This window comes from Aulonocara stuartgranti (assembly GCF_965226115.1).
Source record: "Aulonocara stuartgranti genome assembly, chromosome: 18".
NCBI lineage: Eukaryota > Metazoa > Chordata > Actinopteri > Cichliformes > Cichlidae > Aulonocara > Aulonocara stuartgranti.
The window spans coordinates 7,854,265-7,875,150 of record NC_138954.1 but is presented as its reverse complement, the minus strand read 5'-3'; the positions used below and the strand labels follow the sequence as shown (position 1 = coordinate 7,875,150).

Here is a 20,886-nt window from a genome sequence, read left to right as displayed (position 1 = left end):
AGGGTTATATGATATGAACTGTTAAGCTTTTGCTTAAGATTCTGGTTTCAATGTTTTGCTCTCGTTTCTTTTATCATGAAATCTATTTTGTTTTTGATTTTTAGCCTCTGATGTGGTGAGCCTAAACGGTGGCAGCAGCAGCCTGGTGTACAGGCTGAGTCCCGGGCCGTGGCAGACATCCAAAGAGGTTGTCTCTCTGAAGTTTAAAACCCTGAGGAATTCTGGGATACTGCTGCATGCAGAGGGGCAGCAAGGCGTCAGCCTCAGCCTGGAGTTAGAGAGAGGAAAGCTACAGCTGCTGCTCAGACAAGGTACAACACAACACAAACATAATGGTAGCCATTTATGGAAGCAGACTTTTCCTCATACATACTGGAGTAGAAGTAATGGTATTTAAGAGAAAAACGTGGGACAGATTTATTAAAAACCTCTTTTAAAAAAATGTATTTAAAGAAATAGACACAAAAAAGATACGTTATTGGCCAAAACTATAACCTGATATAAATTTGTCTGATCTCCTAGTCGGGGTCATAATCTGGTACATGTCCAGTGCTACTGCCTTTTTTAGATCACACAGTGGAACTTCCCCTGCACACGTGCCCCTTCACTGCATGCTTTCTTCCTCGTTGTGTGAAAACAGTGACTCTTCAGCTTGATTTTGGTAAGGAGGACACCATCACAGGGAGGATATACTGGAAGGTCGCGAGTCAAGACTGTGTCAGTTTCACCAAACGACTCCTGTATTTTTAGACACCCCAGGACACTACAGTAAACTGTGTTGACTGTCTAATGCTGTGGGTTAATTTGCGATGTGACTGTCCCATTCCTGTCCTTCTGTGCCTCCTTTGGGCTTCAAAGCTTTGCACTCTCCTGAAAACTGTTGTACTATTGCCAGTCTGTCTGGTCAGATTGAAAGTTGATGTTTTTCTGTGTGCTGAAATCAAAAGCACACACATAATACATGTAATGGCACTGTCACACTAGAGTGGTGGTGATCTGGTGATTGCACTGAATTTCTGTTACATTAAGCGACCCATTGCAAATAGTTGCAGTGACCAACTGGTGTCCCGGTGGTTGAGCATGCAACATCCTCAGCTTCTGGACAACCATTTTTAATTGTAAGGTGCTTGCAGAGGTCAGCTGGTTGGAGGGAACCTATATGTTTGGTATTTTTTAAATGGTAGATTGCCAGATTTTTTTTAACTGCACCCTATGCACAAAAAAGCAGCATAGCATTAGCTCTGGCTCTTAACTCAAATTTCCCTGCAGTCCCCGAAGATCAGCTGGTCTCAATGGAAGCTAAAATCATCTGATGGCTCATCATTCTTTGCATCATATTGTCAAGCTATTTGTGGAGCTCCCAGCTGCTACATAACCACTGATCTTATTTTCTTTCTGTGTGATACCTTTAAAGGTTATCTGTTATCAGTAATGCTTGTTGTTGCTCTGACTTTCCATTTATGAACAAATATTTGAAGTATAAAGAATGGCAACATGTAAAAATGCAATGTGGTTCTTGATATTTGACATAAGTATACATTTTAGTCTAAGAGGCTTTTTGAGTGTCCATATGTAAGATTTTTTTAATCAAACTGATAATCAAGCAGTAACTACGTCAGGTTTTTTTTAATCCTTTCAGCGGTTTGTACACAAATAGACAAAAGAAAGGCATCTTAGCACTCAGACATGCTACTGCAGTTGGTAAGAGCATTTTTAGCACACCGATTTTGCAGTTAAGCACATTTCCTCTGAGAAGAAACATGCTATTTCTGTTTTTATTTTCTGGTTCTGGTATTCTATGTTATTTTAGCACACAGAGGTTTTTTGTCACTTCAGGGTTGTATTGGTAAAAAACATCTGTATAAGTTTGAGGACAGCTCAAACTCTAAAATAACTTTAGATTGTTTTTGGTTTGAGATGGTCGTTACACACACTGCCATCTGATTGGTTTAGTCTTGGCTGCTGCTGCATCTCTGTCTAGTTACAGCCGTGATGGATGGTACCCATTCACTGTAGCATGTGTTGGGGCTGGACTCTGTAAGCCTTGATGCATGGCTTACAGTCTGTATAGATTGTGTGTGTGTGTGTGTGTGTGTGTGTGTGTGTGTGTGTGTGTGTGTGTGTGTGTGTGTGTGTGTGTGTGTGTGTGTGTGAATAGGGTTAAACCAGAGGCTGTCAGACTGCCATCGTTAACATATGGCTTGCCAGTCATCAGGATTCCCATCAGGTCTTTTCATCCATCTATCTTTCCATCTTTTTGCCCTCTCACCATTTCATGTCTACTAAAAGTGATTCCTCCATCGCCTCCTATTTGCTTTCATCTTCCCTTTTATCCACCCCCTGACTTCTATTTCTCACAAATGCTCTTCATCTCTGCATCTTTATCTCCCATCCCTCCCTCATGTATCCGTCATCTGTTCTACCTTTCATCCATCTGTCAGAGACATTGCTGTGTCTCTTCTCTGAGACTGTAAAACTTGTTTTGCACATCCTTAAAGAAAGTAACATCTTAAAGAAAGGTTACGACTTCTTAAACAACATTCGCTATGTCCCCTCCAGCACTCAACGCAGGCAGCAAAGAAACCCTACCGCCTCAAAAAATGACCTAGACTTTTTCAAAATGTCATTGTAGGAAGTTGATCACCTTGAAGAGCTTTCTGAAGGTGGGCTGTCACCTTCAAGAAACTTAAATCAATTATAACAAGAGCGCTCTAACTTAATCAGATTAGGCATCATTTCTCTAGTATGCTTCCATATGGGATATACACTGTGTACAGGGGTCCCTCGCTATAACGCGGTTCACCTTTCGCGGTCTCGCTGTTTCGCTGATTTTTTTGGTGCAATTTTGCATGCTTTTTTTTTTTAACAGCGCATTGTGTTCGGCGTCCTGATTGGCTGTAGACCATTGTCAATCAATCTTGTGTCGTGTCTCCTGTGCAGTACAGAATGCATTCAGTTTGTCAAATTTATCTTAATCTTCGATCGCCAGCAGTGTGACTCTGAAGTGCTGTACTGTATGTTTGTAAGATTTCTCACATAAACACAAAAATGTCGATGAAACGTTTTGCACCATTGGTCCCTTTGGTTTTATTTTATAACAATGGACTTATTTTTCTACGAAGGTTTGAACTTTTGCAGTGTTTAAACCATAGAGAAAAGTGTGAACATGTTCAAGCCTGTCGGAGAAAAGTGTATAAAGGGTGTAGTGACGGGTTTTACAGCCATAAAACATCCATAATAATTGTAAACAATAAAGTTGGCTACTTCGCGGATTTTTAGAACGTAACTCCCGCGATAAATGAGGATAAACAAGGGACCCCTGTACTTGTTCAGTAACCCATCAGGGTGGTTTGATCTCAATTATAGACTTAAAAGAAATGACATTAAAACAAATGACTGCAGTTAATTATACATTTTGTTAAAGTTTTGCTGTTATGTTGGCTCTGACTTCACCATATAGCATGTAATAGAAAACATACAAAAATGTATGGTAAGTGTACTGCTGTTAGCTAGGTATCATTGGCATTGCCATCGATGCTGAGGACATATCATCCTCCTATTGGCTGAAAATGTAATGTTTGCCCCCCCTTTCATTTTGCTATTTAGCCAAGCTGGCCATTCACCTTCCAGTTTTTGCCTCCCCTTTTTGAACCAGGGGTGTGAGCGACTAGTTGACTAGGTTTTTAAATACTGCCACCCTTGCTATACATACTTGGTGGAGCAATTATTCTAATTGTATTATTTTACACTGCCAGTTAACTGTCACTTCTGAGATGTTATGCAGATGTTACACAGACTTTTAGCCCGAGCAGATGACACCAGCCCTCTCTGCCTTGTTGCCTCAGAATAAGCTGGCAGATTACCGCTCGCCCAGAGCAATGCAGAACTACATCTAGCACAGCGGGTGGATGTTAATTTGCAGGGAAAGAAGGCAGCTGGCACAACCACTGCTAATGTTAGCAACACTCAGCATCTGACACTGAGCGTGTACAGTGTTATGCATGGCGTCACACTTTTCAGCTGCATTTTGATTATTGTCCATGTTTAACCTCATCCATTAGATTGACTTGGATTTAAATGCCTTCTTATTGTTTTCATACTTGCAGACTGGTTGATTAGTTAGAATTTTTCTTCCCATCTAATCAACTAGTAAATTAGTCATAAGAAACATCCCTAGTGTGAACAAACACACGTACTCAACATAGCAACATCCCAAGTCCTTTGAAATAATAGCAACAGAGCTTTCATTGTGGTTTCTCTTTCTGTTCCTCTCCACCCTGTTTCTCAGCAAGACTTTTTCTGATTTAATTAGTGTTGTTTTTCTGAGTTTCTCTGCCCACATCTCAGTGTTTTATTTATTTATTTATTTTTAATCAGAAGAGACACTTTGGCTGTTTTTAGTTGTACTTTAATTTTCATTCTCCTGTCTTGCCTTCTTGACACACACAAAGACCTTTTTGATATTCTCTCCAACCATCTTTTCTGTTTTCCTTCATTGTTATGTATCTCTGTCTTTTGGATATGCCAGAGCAATTCTTTTCCTCTTATGTTATTTCAAAAGCTTCCGTAAACCATTTTTCAGTCCTTCATCTTTCTGCCTCATATTTTCTACATTTTTCTCCCTCTCTCTCTTTTTCACTTTTCTGCACAAAGTTTTTAGGTTACGAATTGTGCAATTCGGGTCATCTGCTTTGTGCACTTTTGTACTAACACTAACACATCCAGGTCTGACCCTCCTGGAGCAGATGCTGTCCACATTATGAGGCAACACTGAGTAACAACCCTGCACAAACAGCAGGTCTGTCCTGATGACTGAGGAACCAAAATACAAATTAAAAACTAGGTGGTAGATGAATTACTTTTTAGCAGATGCTAGTACCTTCAGCAGTTCAGTACTTTAAATAATGTGATTAATTCCTGCCCCTGTCACTCTCCTTTTACTTATTAACCAATTATAATTTTCTGCATGAGAGAAATTAAAAAAATCACCTCTCCTGTCACTCGTTGCCAATTTGTCGACCATCTCTTTTTAGATAATTGCATTCTTGATGGAATCTGTGTGATTGCAGCAGGTATGTGTAGTGAATATATAAGGACTAGAAGTTTAAATACATAGCTGACTGTATGGAAAGCCCCAGCACATAAAGAAGCCTTGTTACTTGCTTCCTAGATATGAAAGTAGTAACCAGGTCATTAGTCACAGTCACCTACTTGGCTGCACTGCAGGGTGTAATTATTGGCCAATCTTATTTTGTGACACTGCGTTGGCAGCTAAACATGTTATGAAATCTCACAGCAAATATCACACTACCCCACAAAAGAAATTCCAATAAAAGTTTACTTTACAGCAGGTCGTTTTAAGTTCATTCAACTTATAAACCCAGGGGCCTTTATAAATTTGGGTTAACTGAATATACATTTGAAGAGAATTAATTTTGAAGTTAGCTTTTAAGAGGACCTTTTATGCTCATTTCCATCTCCTTTTTTTAAATTCTTGGACTAGTTTTCATTATTTCATATATCATTTCATTTCAAAACATATTTGAAATGTTTATGTTATGCTGGGCTTTGGTTCAACCTCTCAGTTCATTTACTCTCTGAAACAAGCTGTTCTTGCTCCCTTCTCGATGCCTTTAAGACAGCTTTCTTGAAATTTCCTGCACCTTGCAATAGAGACTGTTTTAGTCATTTTGAATATCAGGTGGATGGGGCCTGTGTGGTCACAGTCAGAGCAACGTGCCACCATATTACAGATATCAGCACCATTTGCATCATAGAGAGCCAAGAGTAGAAAAACTGTCTGAAAGCAAGAACTGAGAGCAGCGTGAAGCCTACATTTGCGATTGCTGCACATATTTCGCCTTTATTATTTTGAATCTTTGGCCTTCTTTGGTCTTGTTGATTTGTCCAGGGTATAACCTGCCTCTCACCCTATGGTAGCGAGAATAGGCTCCAATGCTCCTGCAACCCCGATAAGTGGAAGAGAATGGATGGATGGATGACCTTGTTTGATGTGACTATCAATGATTGTAACAGTATAACAGAAAATATTGTAGAGGTTGAAAGGTCCACTTTAAGATACTAAGATTAATCAACAGTCACAGACTTATTACAGCCAGATTTGTTTTTCTTTCAATTTTCCTCAATTTTCTGCATATTTAATATGCAAAACCTACAGCTGCAGCTATCAAAGCGATTTTGTACCAAAGTCAGTGCAAAGACAACAATCTGAGGCTTCACTGGTGAGTTTTTTGAATTATAAGTACTGAGGTAATGCAGTGAGGTAGAGACTGAAAACATAGAGCAATGAATCTCCTCTTCACAGTAAAAAAAAGAAAAAAAGAAAGTTTTAATTCTCAAGCAGTCTGGGCTGGGAAGTCAGACATGTTTGTGTCTTTAAGTGCTTGTTTTAATGACTAGAATGAAATCTCAAAATTTACATTTAAGCATCCTGTAATTGTCTGATTTTTCCCAGCTGTCGGCCAGATGGCCTTTCTAAATGTCGACTAGAAAAGCTTTCTGGACCTTGTTGCAAGGTCGCAAGGTTTCTATAACTTAATTGTTGTTCAGCAAATTTAACAATGCTAACAGCTAAGGAGCTTGGAAAGAAAAGCGACTAGACTTCTTTGAGTTTCTTGAAGATGTTTCACCTCTCATCCAAGAAGCTTCTTCATTTCTAAGACCAAATGATGGAGATTCCCTAGTGGGAGTTGTATATTAAAGGGTTCATTGGCCCACTATTGATCATCACATGAGCCAAGGTGTGGAAAAGGTGTGTACCAGGAGTGGGGTTTGAACCCACGAGAGCATTTGCTCATTGGAACTTAAGTCCAACGCCTTAACCACTCGGCCATCCTGGTACTTGCGCAAAAGGAAAAAAAGGGATTTATACTGCAGTTTGGTAAATTAATACAAACGTTCAATGAGCTGTCTTGACTAAAACTCATCTTCACTGATTTGATGAAAGCCCAACTAAGATAACTATGTTTTAAAAGCTTTCTTTACATGTATGTGTTCCTTTTCTTTCCCTTCTACCTCTGAGGAAATGTTTTCTGCCCAGTGTTGCAGGGTCCTGATTACTCCAAGTTTGTGTTCCAGCGCGTCCAAGTCCAAGAGTAGGTACTGGTCTGTGTGTGTGGGCTTCCAGTAAACTTCTGTGTTGAGGTTTCCATTCTCCTCAACGTGCACAGCACAGTACTGAAGTGGCAAACTGTTGTCCTTTGTGTCTTCCCTGTTGAACTTTATCCACTGAGTTGATGTGAAGGCTTAAACTTCTTGGCTTTTGATTTCGACCCTGTTGTCATCCACGTATTTGTACCAGTGGCTACGTGCTGCCAAGGGCTTTACTGTCCATTTCCTCCATGTAAATGTTGGCCACAGTGGGTGACACCGGAGAGCCCATGGCACATCCATGTTTTTGTCTGTAGACACCCTTGTTGTATTTAAAATATGTGGTGGTAACGCAGAGGTCTAACAGTTTGCAGATGTTATCGGGGGTAAAGCTGGTTCTCTTTTCTAAGGAACTGTCTTGCTGTAGTCGTTTTCTGACAGTCTCCACTGCCTCAGGTATGCAAGTGAAGAGTGAAACCACATCAAAGAACATTTTGGTTTAATCCGGATCCAGAGGAAGTTTCTGGAACTTGTTGGTAAAGTCAGTGGAGTTTTTGATGTAATGGGGTGTGTTCCCCACAAGGGGAGCTAGGATGGATTGTTGTTTTCGTGGCTGTGATTAGATCCACTGTGGGCAGCTGTTGTGGAGAAATGGCAAAATGGAGTCCTTTGGCTAGTGCCTTCTTTTCAGGTTCAATGAGGTTCCTGTCTGATAAGTTCTTCACTCACTTTTCATGACTGTCTTCAGTTCACTTCAAACAAAAACGTATAATTTTGAGTCGATGCCTAGACCAGACAGACAAGAAGAGGAAAACACCACAACCAAAGACTGCTGAAAGACCTTTACAAATCCTGGAGGAGATCACTTGAAGATCAAGTGTCAAGACCACTTTAAAAAAATGACAGAAAGCCTGGTTCCTAAGAAGGAAAATGTAAAGAAAGATGGCTCTTTCCACAGTACTGTATGATTGTTTTTCCCTGGTTTGTATGAGAGGGTATGACTGGACTATTATTTGATGTGTCTCCTCTGGCTGGCTGCCTCATAATCACACTTTTGGCTACAGCCTTTGACCATTTTTGTCCAGAGACACAAAACTTCTGTCTCAGCGATGTTTGCTGGGATCACTGAACTCTCTAAGCCCAAAACAGAACTATTCACAAAGTACTCACAGGCTCTCCCATTGCCTGTAAATAAAAATGATAAATGAGATCAGATAGTCCACTATATGCTTGAATTTGTTGGCAGCTACTTCAGCACATACATATAATGCAAGCTTGAACCTTTGCACCTTTGCTAGCTTTGGAAAGAAGACATTAAGCTCTTAGCCCCGACAGCAGAATTCAATAAATCCCACAGTATTTCACAATATCCAAATTATAGCAACACTCAAATGCTCAATATATATTAAATGACTCTTTTAAGATGAGAAATGATCCTGTATCTGTTGGTTTTCGTTTGATCAGCTTCTCTTAATGTGACCAAATGTGATTTTTGCATGTGTCATTTTTGTTAGTTTAGATTATTGTGCAAATTAAGTCTACAATAAAAAGTGAAAAGAAATAAAAGATAAAAAGATGATTAACCTCACTTCACATGATGCAGGAGGGAAAAAGCACTAGAAATACTTTCTGAGGAAGCAAAAATCTTCCTGCAAACTTCTCACTTGGTGACCTGAGCTGTGAATCATTAGCGAGTTTCTGTGACAGACATGGTGTTTTATGGCAGTCAGTTGCTGAAATAATTATACCAGCCAGTTTTCTGATAAGAGCAATCAGATTTTGAGTAGCTGTAATAGAATAGGAGACAAGATACAGTGACGCGATAGTGTCTTGCGGGCATGAGTAGAATGACAAAATGATTTAAACTTGTGTTCAGTACAGACTTATAATGATGAGACAGCAGACCCGGTCTGAGGAAGAACTGCTGCAGTCATTCACAGTTTAAACTAGGTTTCAAACTTTTTTCCCCACTCTATTTCTCAACAACGTCTTGCTCGTGGGCACACACATTTCCATTTAAGTCAGATTTCAGTCATTAAAAAATGGATCTGATCTGCATCTTCTCTCAGTTTTGTCTAGTAAGGCCTTCGGGTGAATACGCTGAAGACAATTACTCAGGATATTCTGTCTTTTTCTCTGATGTTCATAAATAAAATCTTGCACAATTTATCAAATGACACATATTTTAAAAGTTTAAAATAGATTTTCTGACTGATTCTGGGATAAGATGTCGTTCAGCTACAGAACATCATCTGTGTTTATGTGTGTTACACGGAGTCTAATCGGATATACTTACCTTATGGTATATTATTGATTATTCCAGCACGTAGGAGTAAGTGTTTCTTGTAAGGTGCCTGGCTTTGTGTGTGCAAGGTTAAGTGATCTGTTACATTAATTGGTTCTATTTAAACAACCTGGTAAGTTCTGATCCACAGAGTTTTAATGCAGAGATATAACAGTGAGCAGACAAAAGAGTTTTGGAAGGTGGAAATATCAGAACTGACACTTGACCTTCACATTTAGTGTGAAGGTCATAAATCTACAGTGCATAATACAGTGTTTCCCAACCACTGAGATGTGATCCGGTGTGCTGTGATCTGGTTCCATCTGATCAGTACTCTAAGCAATCGGCATGAGTAACCGGCAGAACAATTACATTCTCTTCCACTAGAGGGCAGTGCAACTGCCTTGCTCTAATTAAATGGTTGCCAACTACCAGTAAAACATAAGAAGGTGAAGAAGAAATTACATAATAGTCATGCTGTGAGATGACACAGTACATAATAGCAATACATAAATATTTGTAAAGAAAAAGTAGTCAATCTGACCTGGGTCCTGGAGAAACCTCCAACCCAGATGAAGGCCCTAACATGATGCTGTGTGATTTTTCTAATGTGAAATATGTGGCGTGGCTCCCAAAGGTTGGGAAACACTGGCATAATGAATAATGAATGGTATTAAATACAATTCAAATACTCATGTTTTCCATTAACCTGAAGAATGGCAAAATAAACTATAAATAATAATAAACATACAATCATTACGTTTGGTATCAGGTTTCAATCAATAGGATCAAAGACTTGTATGACTGGGTACTTAATAATTTAAAAAATAAAAACATACTGACTGGTAGTTGGCCAAGCTCTACATGTTCATCTTTGGACTGCTGTTTTTTGGCCTAGTCCCATTTTGACTACTTGTATCTGTGTATCTGAACTGTTTATCTATCCCAAGGTTGCAAGGAGGCTGAGTAACATTTAGTGAAAGGCAGGTTACACCATGGAAAGCCTGGACAAGATTCTAATTCAGCCCCAACCGATCAGGACTTTTGAATATGAATATGTGAGGCAGCAGTCCACTGCACCACTGTGCTACAATATGAATGCAGAATTCAAACCTGTTGAGAGCAAATATCAGCTTATATGTCAAACTGACTCAGAAGTCACCTTAATAAGTATCATCACTGGTAATGAGAGCCGGGGCTTTGGCTACAACCCTGTCAGCAACCAGAAATTGTCAGAGGAGAAGTGCACAGTGTCTAAGCCCAAAGCCACACATCAGTTGGGGGAGATAACCTGGAGCATGTTTGTCATTTTTTGTGACATTCACAAGATTGTACACATTGAAATTGTCCCCCAGTGTCATACTGTCAACATAAGGTTCTACAGTAAGGCATTTGACAACATTCAGCACAACTGACCTCCATGATAGCACATGCCATCGTGGCTCTGACTTCATCTTTTTACCTAACTAAATGAGTAGGCTGGAGTTTTCATCCACTGCAGGGTCCAGCAAAGATGCACAAGTTCAAGTAGTCAAGGTTCAGCTGTGTGGTAGGCAGGGAGTGGACCCAAATGCAGCTTATTGCTCGACTTTTTACAGAAATGCAAAGAAACACATTTCTGGGATAAATAATCCCAAAGGTTGGGAAGATATGAGACAGGACAAAGGGACAAATGATAATGAGGCTAAGGAAAAAACAGGTGGGAAATATGGCAGGTGTAACTCAGGGATAATGAGACAAGCGAAGTAAAGCTGAACATAGAACACACAAGACAAATGTTACCCAAATAAAACAAGAAATAACTTAACAGGGAAACATAACAGACAGAGACTTGACAAAACGTGGGGAGGCACTTAAAGACTAAACTAAGAGCACAAACAAAAATGCCTGTAACGGAGGATACATTTTAAAAAATACACAAAAGCGACAACTGAACAGTAAGCAGCTACAAGCTTAAACAACGACAAACGCAACTCAAAAACATAAAATGCTGGGTCAAAGACTCAGGACCACAACACAACTGGTTATAGTGGGACTTCCAGAGTGACCTAAAAGATATCAGGCACAGTGACAGTAGTGAAGAGGTGCACATGAAGATGACCTTGAAGGGAAGGTTGTAAATATTTACAAGTTTTCCTTTTCATTGTCATGTTTGTTGGAACCTCTTGATTGCAGCTCTTCTACGGCTCAGCATAATTATATCATTTATATCTAACATACTGAGTTAAACTGACTGCATTGCTGATTAAATAAATAGCTGTTAATTAAACTACTTGTTTAATTAACAGCTATGTCTAACAGAGGACTGTGATGACAAAAAAGCTGAGACAGTCTCAAATTTTGTAACACTAGGTCCTCAAAACTGGAAAAGTTTCCTCCCTCAGAGGCGATGATTTCACAGCCAAAAACGATTGGAGAATACGAAAGACAGAAAACACACGAGGAAAGATTGATGAAGAGATGGAAAGAGATGGCTCTATTTATTAATATTAGTAAAGCAATTCTCTGTTTTGGCCTCTGATCTCTGATATTGATTCCTGCTTTCTCTTTCCCATCATTCATGCAGTAATCAAATCATCCATCTAATGAAACATCCATCCAGTAAGGCCCTCTTCTCTACCTCCTACAACACAGTAATTTTTCCATTAATCAAAGCCCATAAAGAGATTCTCATCTTTCCTCTCGTATTGATTGCAGTGTCTCTTTCTGTTCATCCAGACTCTAATCAAATAAGTCATCACAATAACTGTGTTGACAGGAGAGACTTCCTCTGTATCATTAGTTTAATTTTCTCTGATAAAATAATAAAATTGTTTTTCTTCACTCCACCTGATGTAAGAATATGAAAACGTGACGAACTCAAGTTAAAAAACAAAAGAAAGCTCAAAGCTCAGTAAGGTGTTAACATCAGAAGTTTTAAGCTTTGTATTAAACTTGCAACAAACAGAAGAAAGGGCGTAAATGTAGAGCACCAGGAAGTAGCGTAAGTTTAGAAATCCAAATCCTTTAATCCAGGTAGGAGTTACATTTAAAGGCAGCCAGAGGAAGAAAACACTTCCAACAAGGGGTTAAGCCCACACCATAAATTAGGACATTGGTAAGAACATTAGGAAAAACACAAGGAGATACTGGGAACTGCTGGAATACTTGTTTTATTACAAACTCACAAATCTGGCTAGTTGTATTTAGGCGAGACAGATTCAGCAGAGGTAAAGCTGAAGAGGACCAGACAAACAATTACAAGGACAATAAACTGACTGAAGGGAAAGGTGAGCGTAGGCACCTTAAGATGAGTTGATCCAAACAACTCGTGCATGATCTCTACCTGTAAGCATGAACAGTTCAGGGTTTTCCTTTGATTTCTCACTAGGTTGTATATATTCTCGCAGACCGAAGTGAAATATCAAAGATATTTGTCCATCAGCTTCCAAGTGGTCTGTTTCTTTCTCTGAAGTTGAAATTGCTTTTCCCTTAAGAATATCTAATACATTTTTAATGACTGACAGTATTCTGCTCTCTCCAGTTCCCCCTGTAAGCAGAAACACAGTTTCTTTCACATCCCTAGGGGGGGAATAGAGATGGATCCACTTATTAGGACCGGCTGGTGCTCATCTATCTTTAATGGTGTCTTGCCATGTGTCTTCTCCAGTTTTTCCCCCCCAGATTAGGCATTAGGACATATTTGGCTTTGTTTTTCAGTGTTAGCGTGCAGTTATATCTAGTTGTTGCTAATGAGATGACCAAGGGTGACCTCTCAGTGATCCTCGCTGTGGGATTCAGAGAAAAATGAAATATTTAGATGCAGTGTAAAGTCTGATTGTTGTTGTTCCCCAGAATAGTGGGTCAGATATCGACAACCATGCAAGCTAACAGGTCATATAACAAAAGTCGCTGTCAAATCAGGTAAAAATTGAAAAAGTGCTAAAAGCCACCAGAAAACTGAATAATCCTAATGACATAAGTGAAATCATTTGATGAGCGCTTCACTTCTTTTCCATTTTATAGTGACCAATTTGATGTACAGTGTTTCTTTTTTTTCTTGTTTCTTACAAATAAAACAGTTTTGGTGTGTGGATTAAAAAACAAAGTCGGTCTTTGTAATTTCAGTTTCACTCTGAGCAGTTTTCAATAACGATCTATTTGTCTCTGCCTGCTTTATCCTCCACCACCTCTTATTCTTTCCGTGCCATCCATCAGTCTTCTTTGTTTTTCTTCCATGACCAACCCCACCTCTCTTCTACCTCTAGCTGATTTTTACCTTCTTCACCTTCTGTATCCACTTCTCCCTTTGCCCCATTCCTTCTCCTTTTTATCCTAAATGTATTTTTCCAACACTTTCTTCTTTTGTCTTTCCTTTTGCATTCTTCACCATTTCTCTTGTTATTCTTTATTCACCCATCTTTTCTGTCTCCCGCTTTCTCTTTCAGGTAAGACTTCCCCTGAACCACTGCATCTCACCTCCCTTGGCAGCCTGTTGGATGATCAGCATTGGCACCATGTAGTACTGGAGCAAAAAAGTGCTCACCTCAACCTGACTGTGGACAAAAACACGGAGAGAGTGCAGCTCCCGGCAGAGTTCAGTCGCTGGGCCATCGAACAGGTGTGCTAAAACACACTGATATAAAACTGACCAGTGGCGTGTTTATATAAATGTGCACAGAAAATATACAATATTTTTTTCATTGTGATCTCTACATAGTTGAGTTTAGGAGCTGTCCATAGCCTTCGATCGCAGAAGCCAGACGCCTCCAGTAAGGACCTCCATGGCTGCATAGAAAACCTGCTGTACAATGGCTTCAACTTGATAGAGCTGGCTAAGAATAGTGACCACCAAGTTACTGTCAGGGTAAGTACATGATACCAAGAACACCCATTTTTCTGTTTTCAAGAAAGCACCTATATGCTGTGACTCCAGGCTCTCAAACAGTTCGCCTCTTTGCATCAGTAACATAATGCCTTTTTTTTTTCTTTTTTTTTTTGCCTTTACTGGCATTATCATAAATGTTTGGATTCTTTTAGTCTTTTGCATTTCATTAAGCTGCCTTTTTATTTATTTACATTTTGTTACCGCACCATCTATTCTTGTCTTGTTGTACTGATTATATTACTTTTATTAACACACACACACACACACGTGTATATATATATATATATATGTATATGTGTATATATATATGTATGTATATGTATATGTGTATATATATATGTGTGTATATATATATGTGTGTATATATATGTGTGTATATATATGTGTGTGTGTGTATATATATATATATATATATATATATATATATATATATATATATATATATATATATATATATATATATATGTCTATTAAGTAGACATCTTCCTCTACTTAAATAATTGTAAAAAAAAAACCTGGCTACTCATGGTTTAAGCTGGGTATCTTGCAAAACTGTGTTGATTCTTGCCTTCCTAAAATAGAATGAGATACAACATTACAGCATAAAATATCTGCAACACGCAGGGCTAATAGCTGAGCAGACTATTAGCAAAGGAGAGGGTGGTGTTACATCTAATGGTTTAGATAAGATAACTGTAACAATTTGTTGGCTGAGAAGTTTAAATTAGTTGAGAGTAGGAAAAGCTAAACATGACTTATGGATGTTTTTAATTGTGCTTCTTCTTCAGGAGTCGTAATCAATTGGAAGAAAAATAAATTTATTCTAAAGACATAAGCATTATGAAACAATTACTAGTGTGTACAGTTAGTAGAGTAACCTGATACCTGATGAAGATTTGGTTGAGGTTTCCTGAGTATCTCAAGAATCTGGAAAAAAAAATGGACTAATCTTTCATCTATTTCCCAATAGATGAAAGATTATTGGGAAACAGTGTTCTGACTGAAATTTTCAGTGAGGTGAAGTCAATAGACCACAATTAGCAAAGAAAATAGACTTTTAGGGGGTAAATGCTTTGCAGAATGACCCATGTGTGAGCTGTACAGCTTTCCTTATATTTATCTTTAGACATGTTCTATTTTCTTAAAGCTTAATCCATCCTTTACACACTCTGATAATTTATTGATCAGTGCATCGAGAGGGTTGATATATATATATATATCGTGTGATAACAACTGATTTTGTGCTTTGATGTTTAGCTCCTCAAACTCCCCAGGCTCTGTGGGTTTTATATCTGAGAGTATAAACTGCAGACTCGTGACTCAGTTTTTTTTTCTTTTAGTGACTTGATTATTAGTATTATTAAGAAATCCCTACAAACAGCACGAGGCAGATTCCTCTGCTGCTTATCCAGCACTCACCAATCCTCCGCGTGCATAAATAACGACAGGTTAGCCTCGAGAGTATATGAATGTGTTTGCACGTGCAGGTGTGTTCATACATGTTCACATCCTCAGAGCACCACTGGGAAATTATGTGGATGCCGGCAGCGGCGCTGCTAGCTGGTTAATGATGCTAATGAGCTCCTAACGAGGAGACTGAGCGATGAGAAGACAGAGGAGCCTTGATGGTGGTTAGATTTCTAGTAAGCCCTTCCTCGCCTTTATCATTAGAAAAAGAAAAAAAAAACATTTCTCCAATGACAATAAGTGTAGCGAACTCAGTGGAGAGCAACTCTGAACCATTTTGTAACAAATGGTTTCTCATTACAGTTTAGGATGAGAGAGCAGAGAAGCAAAACGTCTTGGTAAAAATGGTTCAGAGATTCACATGCATGGCTGAAGGTCTAATAGAGGCTGTTTTACAAGAGCTCCATACATCTCATAGTAATAGAGTATTAACACTGTTCTAGTCTGTCTTGATAAAGAGAGCACTTTTAGCCTTTCTTAAAGGCACGGCAACAGTAATGTGGAGTATTTTGGTTGTGCATATGTGTTAGTAAATGGCTTTTGGGGAATTTTATAGCCCACTTTTTACTTTTTATTTTGCAGTGGTGAAGCTTTCTCCACCGTATACTTTCATATATCACTTTAACAGCTCTACAAAGGGCTTTTAGATGTCATCTGTGTTTCCAGAGCATTATAAAGATAGCAGGCTGATATTCCCAGAAGAGAGCAGGGGCTGTAATATATAACTGCTACAGCCTTAGCAATGGACCTAGTGTCATTACCACTACTCAAAACAATGGGCCGCAGTGGAAATGCCTGTATAGCACTGTTCATATGCATATCTACCTCCCTGTACAGCTCTGTGATGGGTGACATTGCTGTTTTTAGTTAGGAGCCATTGCTATATTGCTATATTCAAGGAGACTTGCTGATGAGATCGCTGCGCCACAAGGTCACAGCGACACGCCCTCAGCAGCTGATTAATATTCATGTTTTATGTTGTTTTATCTCACCAGTAATCATTTTTTTTCTTCCCACCTCCCCACTCTCCACTCTTCATGTTTCTCTCTCAGGGCAATGTGACCTTTTCTTGTGCTGAGCCAGTTTCCGTTGCTTTGACGTTCCCCGGGCCACAGAGCTTCCTCCAGTTGCCCGGGACTACAGCGTCCTCGCCGGGTGGTGTGTCTGTCGGATTCCAGTTCAGGACGTGGAACAAGGGAGGGCTTCTGTTCACCTTTAGCCTTCCTCAACAAGAGGGCATGGTCTGGTTATATCTGAGTGATGCCAGACTCCGACTGATGATCCATAAAAGTGGCTCAGTGGTGCTAGAGCTCAGCGCAGGTCAGTGTATAAACCTACACAATGAAATCCTAACCTTTCATGTGTCAACCCCTTACTGATTTATGTTTTTAATACTGTTTTTAAAATAAAAAGAAATAAAATATCATTAGGGTTGTCGCCTGCTGTTTTCTCAGGTGCTGCTCTAAATGATGGTCAATGGCATGCAGTGGATTTTACAGCCAGACGCGGTCGCTTGACAATCTCTGTGGATAAAGGAGAAGGGGGCATTGCTCATGCTGCGCCCTCATTTCCCATCACCGCAGAAAGTCAACTGTTCTTTGGTGGTAAGAGTGAATTCAGGCTTTTGAGCTTTTATAAACTAAGAAACTTTGAAATTCCTTAAGTATATGTGTTTCTACATATTATATCTATGCTTAGATTAACTGGAAAAGCAATTAGAAGATTTCTGTTCCTTCTGTTGGCTGTAATTAAAGTTCTTATTCAGTTACAAGATCCCCTGAAAACTGATTTTAAAAGTATTTCTCTGGAAAGCTAGATGTTCATGAAAAAATAATCTTTGAGGTGTTTAACACTGCATACACAGCTAACCTCCTTCATCGTGACTGTGTGGGTGTGTTCGTATTAAATTCAGGAAGCTGAGAATAAAAGCGAACAATCTGTTTAAATATTGCATAATCCTGATTCGTATAATAAATTGAATGGCAAAGTACATCAGAAACTAGTGTGGAAAATAAATCATCCTTGATATCTCTACTGATATGGATTGAGTAATGCGGGAGGAACAAAATGATTCTACATCATTTCATGGAAATAAAAATTATCAACGTACAGAGGACTGAATTCAAAGACACCCTGAAAATCAAAATGAAAAAATGATGCAGCAGGCTGGTGGTTGTATGCATGCCTGACGATGTTGGGACATTTTCCAAATAAGATGATGGATGGTGTTCTGGGGAATCTCCTCCCAGCTCTGAACCAGCACATCAACAAGCTTCTGGATAGTCTGAGGTGTAAACTGGTGGCATCAGATGGACCAAAATGTAACGTCCCAGAAGTGCTCTATTGCAGCGGTTCCCAACCTTTTTTACGCCACGGAGTGGTTTAATGTCAGACAACATTTTCACGGACCGGCCTGTAAGGTGTCACGGATAAATACGACAAAATAAAAAGATACGACCAAGATAAAAACTGTGGTATTATGTAAATATAATAATAAATGCAAATTCACTGTGTAATTGTGTAACTTTATTAGCAGCGTCCTCCTGAAATGCACCAACAACATTGAGAGTAACATCCTCCCCCTCTCCCCCTTAATGTTCTCTGGTCGCTATGATAACACGTAAATATTTCTTTCAAAATAAGACACACAACTACAACACGGGAAAAGACCCAGGGAAACCGAGTTATCGATAAAAACCCTGAAAACCATAAATTTCACACCCGAGCCTCAACTCTCATGGACCGGTACCAAATGACTCCCAGGGGTTGGGAGTGAATAATTGGAATTGGCACTCAGTGGTATCCTCCCCGAACTGCCTGCATACTGTCACCACATGAGGCGTTGTGGTGCACCAGGAGGAACCCTGGACCTATTGCACCAACATACTAGGGTCTGACAGTGGGTCTAAGGCAACAACATCCTGATACCTAATGGCAGTCAAGGTGCTGTTACCTAATTTTTAGAGGTCTCAGCTTCTTCAAGAAGCTCAACAGGACAAGACTGAGCTGTACATCTGCATCTAAAGGATGAAGGTCACTCTTTCGAGGATGCCAGCGACCATCTTTGAACAGAGGGGGTCGCTTACAACTGTCTGCCATCTATAATCCAGTTTTGAGATCCCTTCCCAGACGCCTTAACGCTCACTCACATTTTGAGTCATTTGATCTCAGTAAGTCACATGACTGGGTGAGGCAAGGTCTCACAATGGGTTCACCTGAAACCTTGGCTGATAGTGACCCACACCTGTTTTCACACCTTGGCTGGTGAGATTCGGCGGAGGATCAATAGTAGGTCCATGAACATTATAGGGTCACTCCCAATAAGGCTTAAAAATCTGGGACTAAAATCCATCAATTGGTCTTAGAACTGAAGAAGCTTCTCGCATGAGAGGTGAAACGTCTTCAAGAAACTTAAACTAGTCCAGATGCTTTTCTTTCCAAGCTCCTGTATCCAACAAGGGTCCCTAGGCTAGACCCCCCCCTGCTATCCAAGCCTACCTCAGACATGAGCGAAAGACAGAAAACTGAAACCATACCAGCTTGGATGTTGCCCGGATGTTGAAGAACCAGGACACACTGATGAGAAGTAGGCTACTAGAACAAGAAGGCGCAAGTGGGCTATTGATATAGATATACACACACTTACAAGGATGGATGCTCATACTAAACATGGCTCAGTTTCAAATGCTGAGGTCAGCACATGTGCAAGTACACCCTACATGCCAAAAACTCATGCAGGCTTTAGACTGGTCCACATTCTCATTTCAGTGAGAGGTTGGATATCCCTAATATGGTCATCTCTGGCACACAACAGTTCCACCCATCTGTTGTTCAGATTTTCAGTTAACGAGGGGAAGTCAGTCAGATTAAGTTGGCTTAAAGGCAGAGGATTAAACAGCTTGTTCCAATACAGTTTAAAAGAGCATAGCTATGTTTATATAGAAGATGTGATATTGTATGTATGTGTATATTGCATCATACAGTTAGTGTACTCTTTCTCTCATCTTGCTTTTGTCTCTCTTTACTCTGTCCTTGCCTCATGCTGCAATCCACTTCATTCTCTTTCTTTTTTCTCCCTCCCTTTCCCCCTTTTGTTCATACTTCACTGCCTCCCTCGCTGCCTAAAAATCTCATCTCCTTTGTTTTCCCTCTGCTCAGCAATATTGTAGTCTAGCATTGTGTTTAACAGCTTTAGGCTTTTTTTATCATCCTGCAAGTGCACTCTCGCACATTTACACATTTACTCTCGCTAGCTGCAGTAAGTGGACAACAACAAAAAAGATGACCTGTTTTCATATGATTTAAAGATAGATATGAAGCAATAAAATAGCCAATTAAAAGGTGCAAATGATCCCCGTAAGACTAATCATCAGTATTATGAACGCTATTAACTGCATGAGAAGACCAGGTCATCCTCACCAGTGTTCCCCTGGTACTCAAACTGTAATGGTTCTAGTGCATGTTGGAGTTGTGGTCTCATGGGGCTCACACTCCCCCATATCATATCTCTGTTATTTGAGAAGTGAGAGGAATTGCTCTGTAGTGATTAATCATCATTAGCTGCCCTGCCTTACTGGCATAAGACATGATGTTTTCCTCCTGCACCAATGACTTAGGCTGAAGATAGCACAGGCAGGCTCCACCGGCTTTGACACACGGTCTTTAAGTGCCAGAGTACCGGGCACCACGGTCTTCCGCCTTCCCTGAATTCTGCCTCCTGAGCTCAGCTCTCACCCAATCCACTGTAAAGAAGAGCTGAGGAGAAGCTGGTGTAGAAGGTGCTTAGTGAGGGTGGTGATGGCGAAGAAGCTGGACTGGCAGAGGTTGGCGGGAGCAACTGGTCAAATCCGTTTGCAGAGCATCTTAAACGGCTGATTTCTTTGAAGCCAGTAATGATATTCATTCCTCTCTACACCTCTTTGATGTTATTGCACTGCAATTTCCTGTCGAACTTCCTTTTAGAGTCCCCTTTTACCTGTTTCAAACTGCTTTTCAACTCATGCTATGCCAACCTAATTTTTTTCCCAGTCACTAAACATGACAACTTCCTTTTTCTCAGTTAGGAGGCACTCGATAGTGCACACAATCCAAGGTGTGTTAAAGGGAAAGGAGTGAACTCTGGTCCACATTTGCAGGATTTTAGGCACTTAGGAGTACA

The 20,886-nt window shown here is 39.8% G+C and overlaps 1 protein-coding gene across 2 annotated transcripts in view; it reads left to right on the top strand.

Moving 5' to 3' along the window:
• LOC309693827 (contactin-associated protein-like 4) overlaps positions 1 to 20,886 on the top strand; it is a 139,816-nt gene that overhangs the window by 59,291 nt on the left and 59,639 nt on the right. For both annotated transcript variants that reach the window (XR_014272738.1, XM_082513397.1), the window contains exons 6-10: positions 105 to 311; positions 13,822 to 13,994; positions 14,094 to 14,240; positions 16,781 to 17,048; positions 17,183 to 17,332. Coding sequence is in view for 1 of the 2 variants with exons in the window: in XM_082513397.1 (XP_082369523.1) it covers positions 105 to 311; positions 13,822 to 13,994; positions 14,094 to 14,240; positions 16,781 to 17,048; positions 17,183 to 17,332 (945 nt within the window). In the remaining variant the exon portion in view is untranslated. The remainder of the gene's footprint in view (positions 1 to 104; positions 312 to 13,821; positions 13,995 to 14,093; positions 14,241 to 16,780; positions 17,049 to 17,182; positions 17,333 to 20,886) is intronic.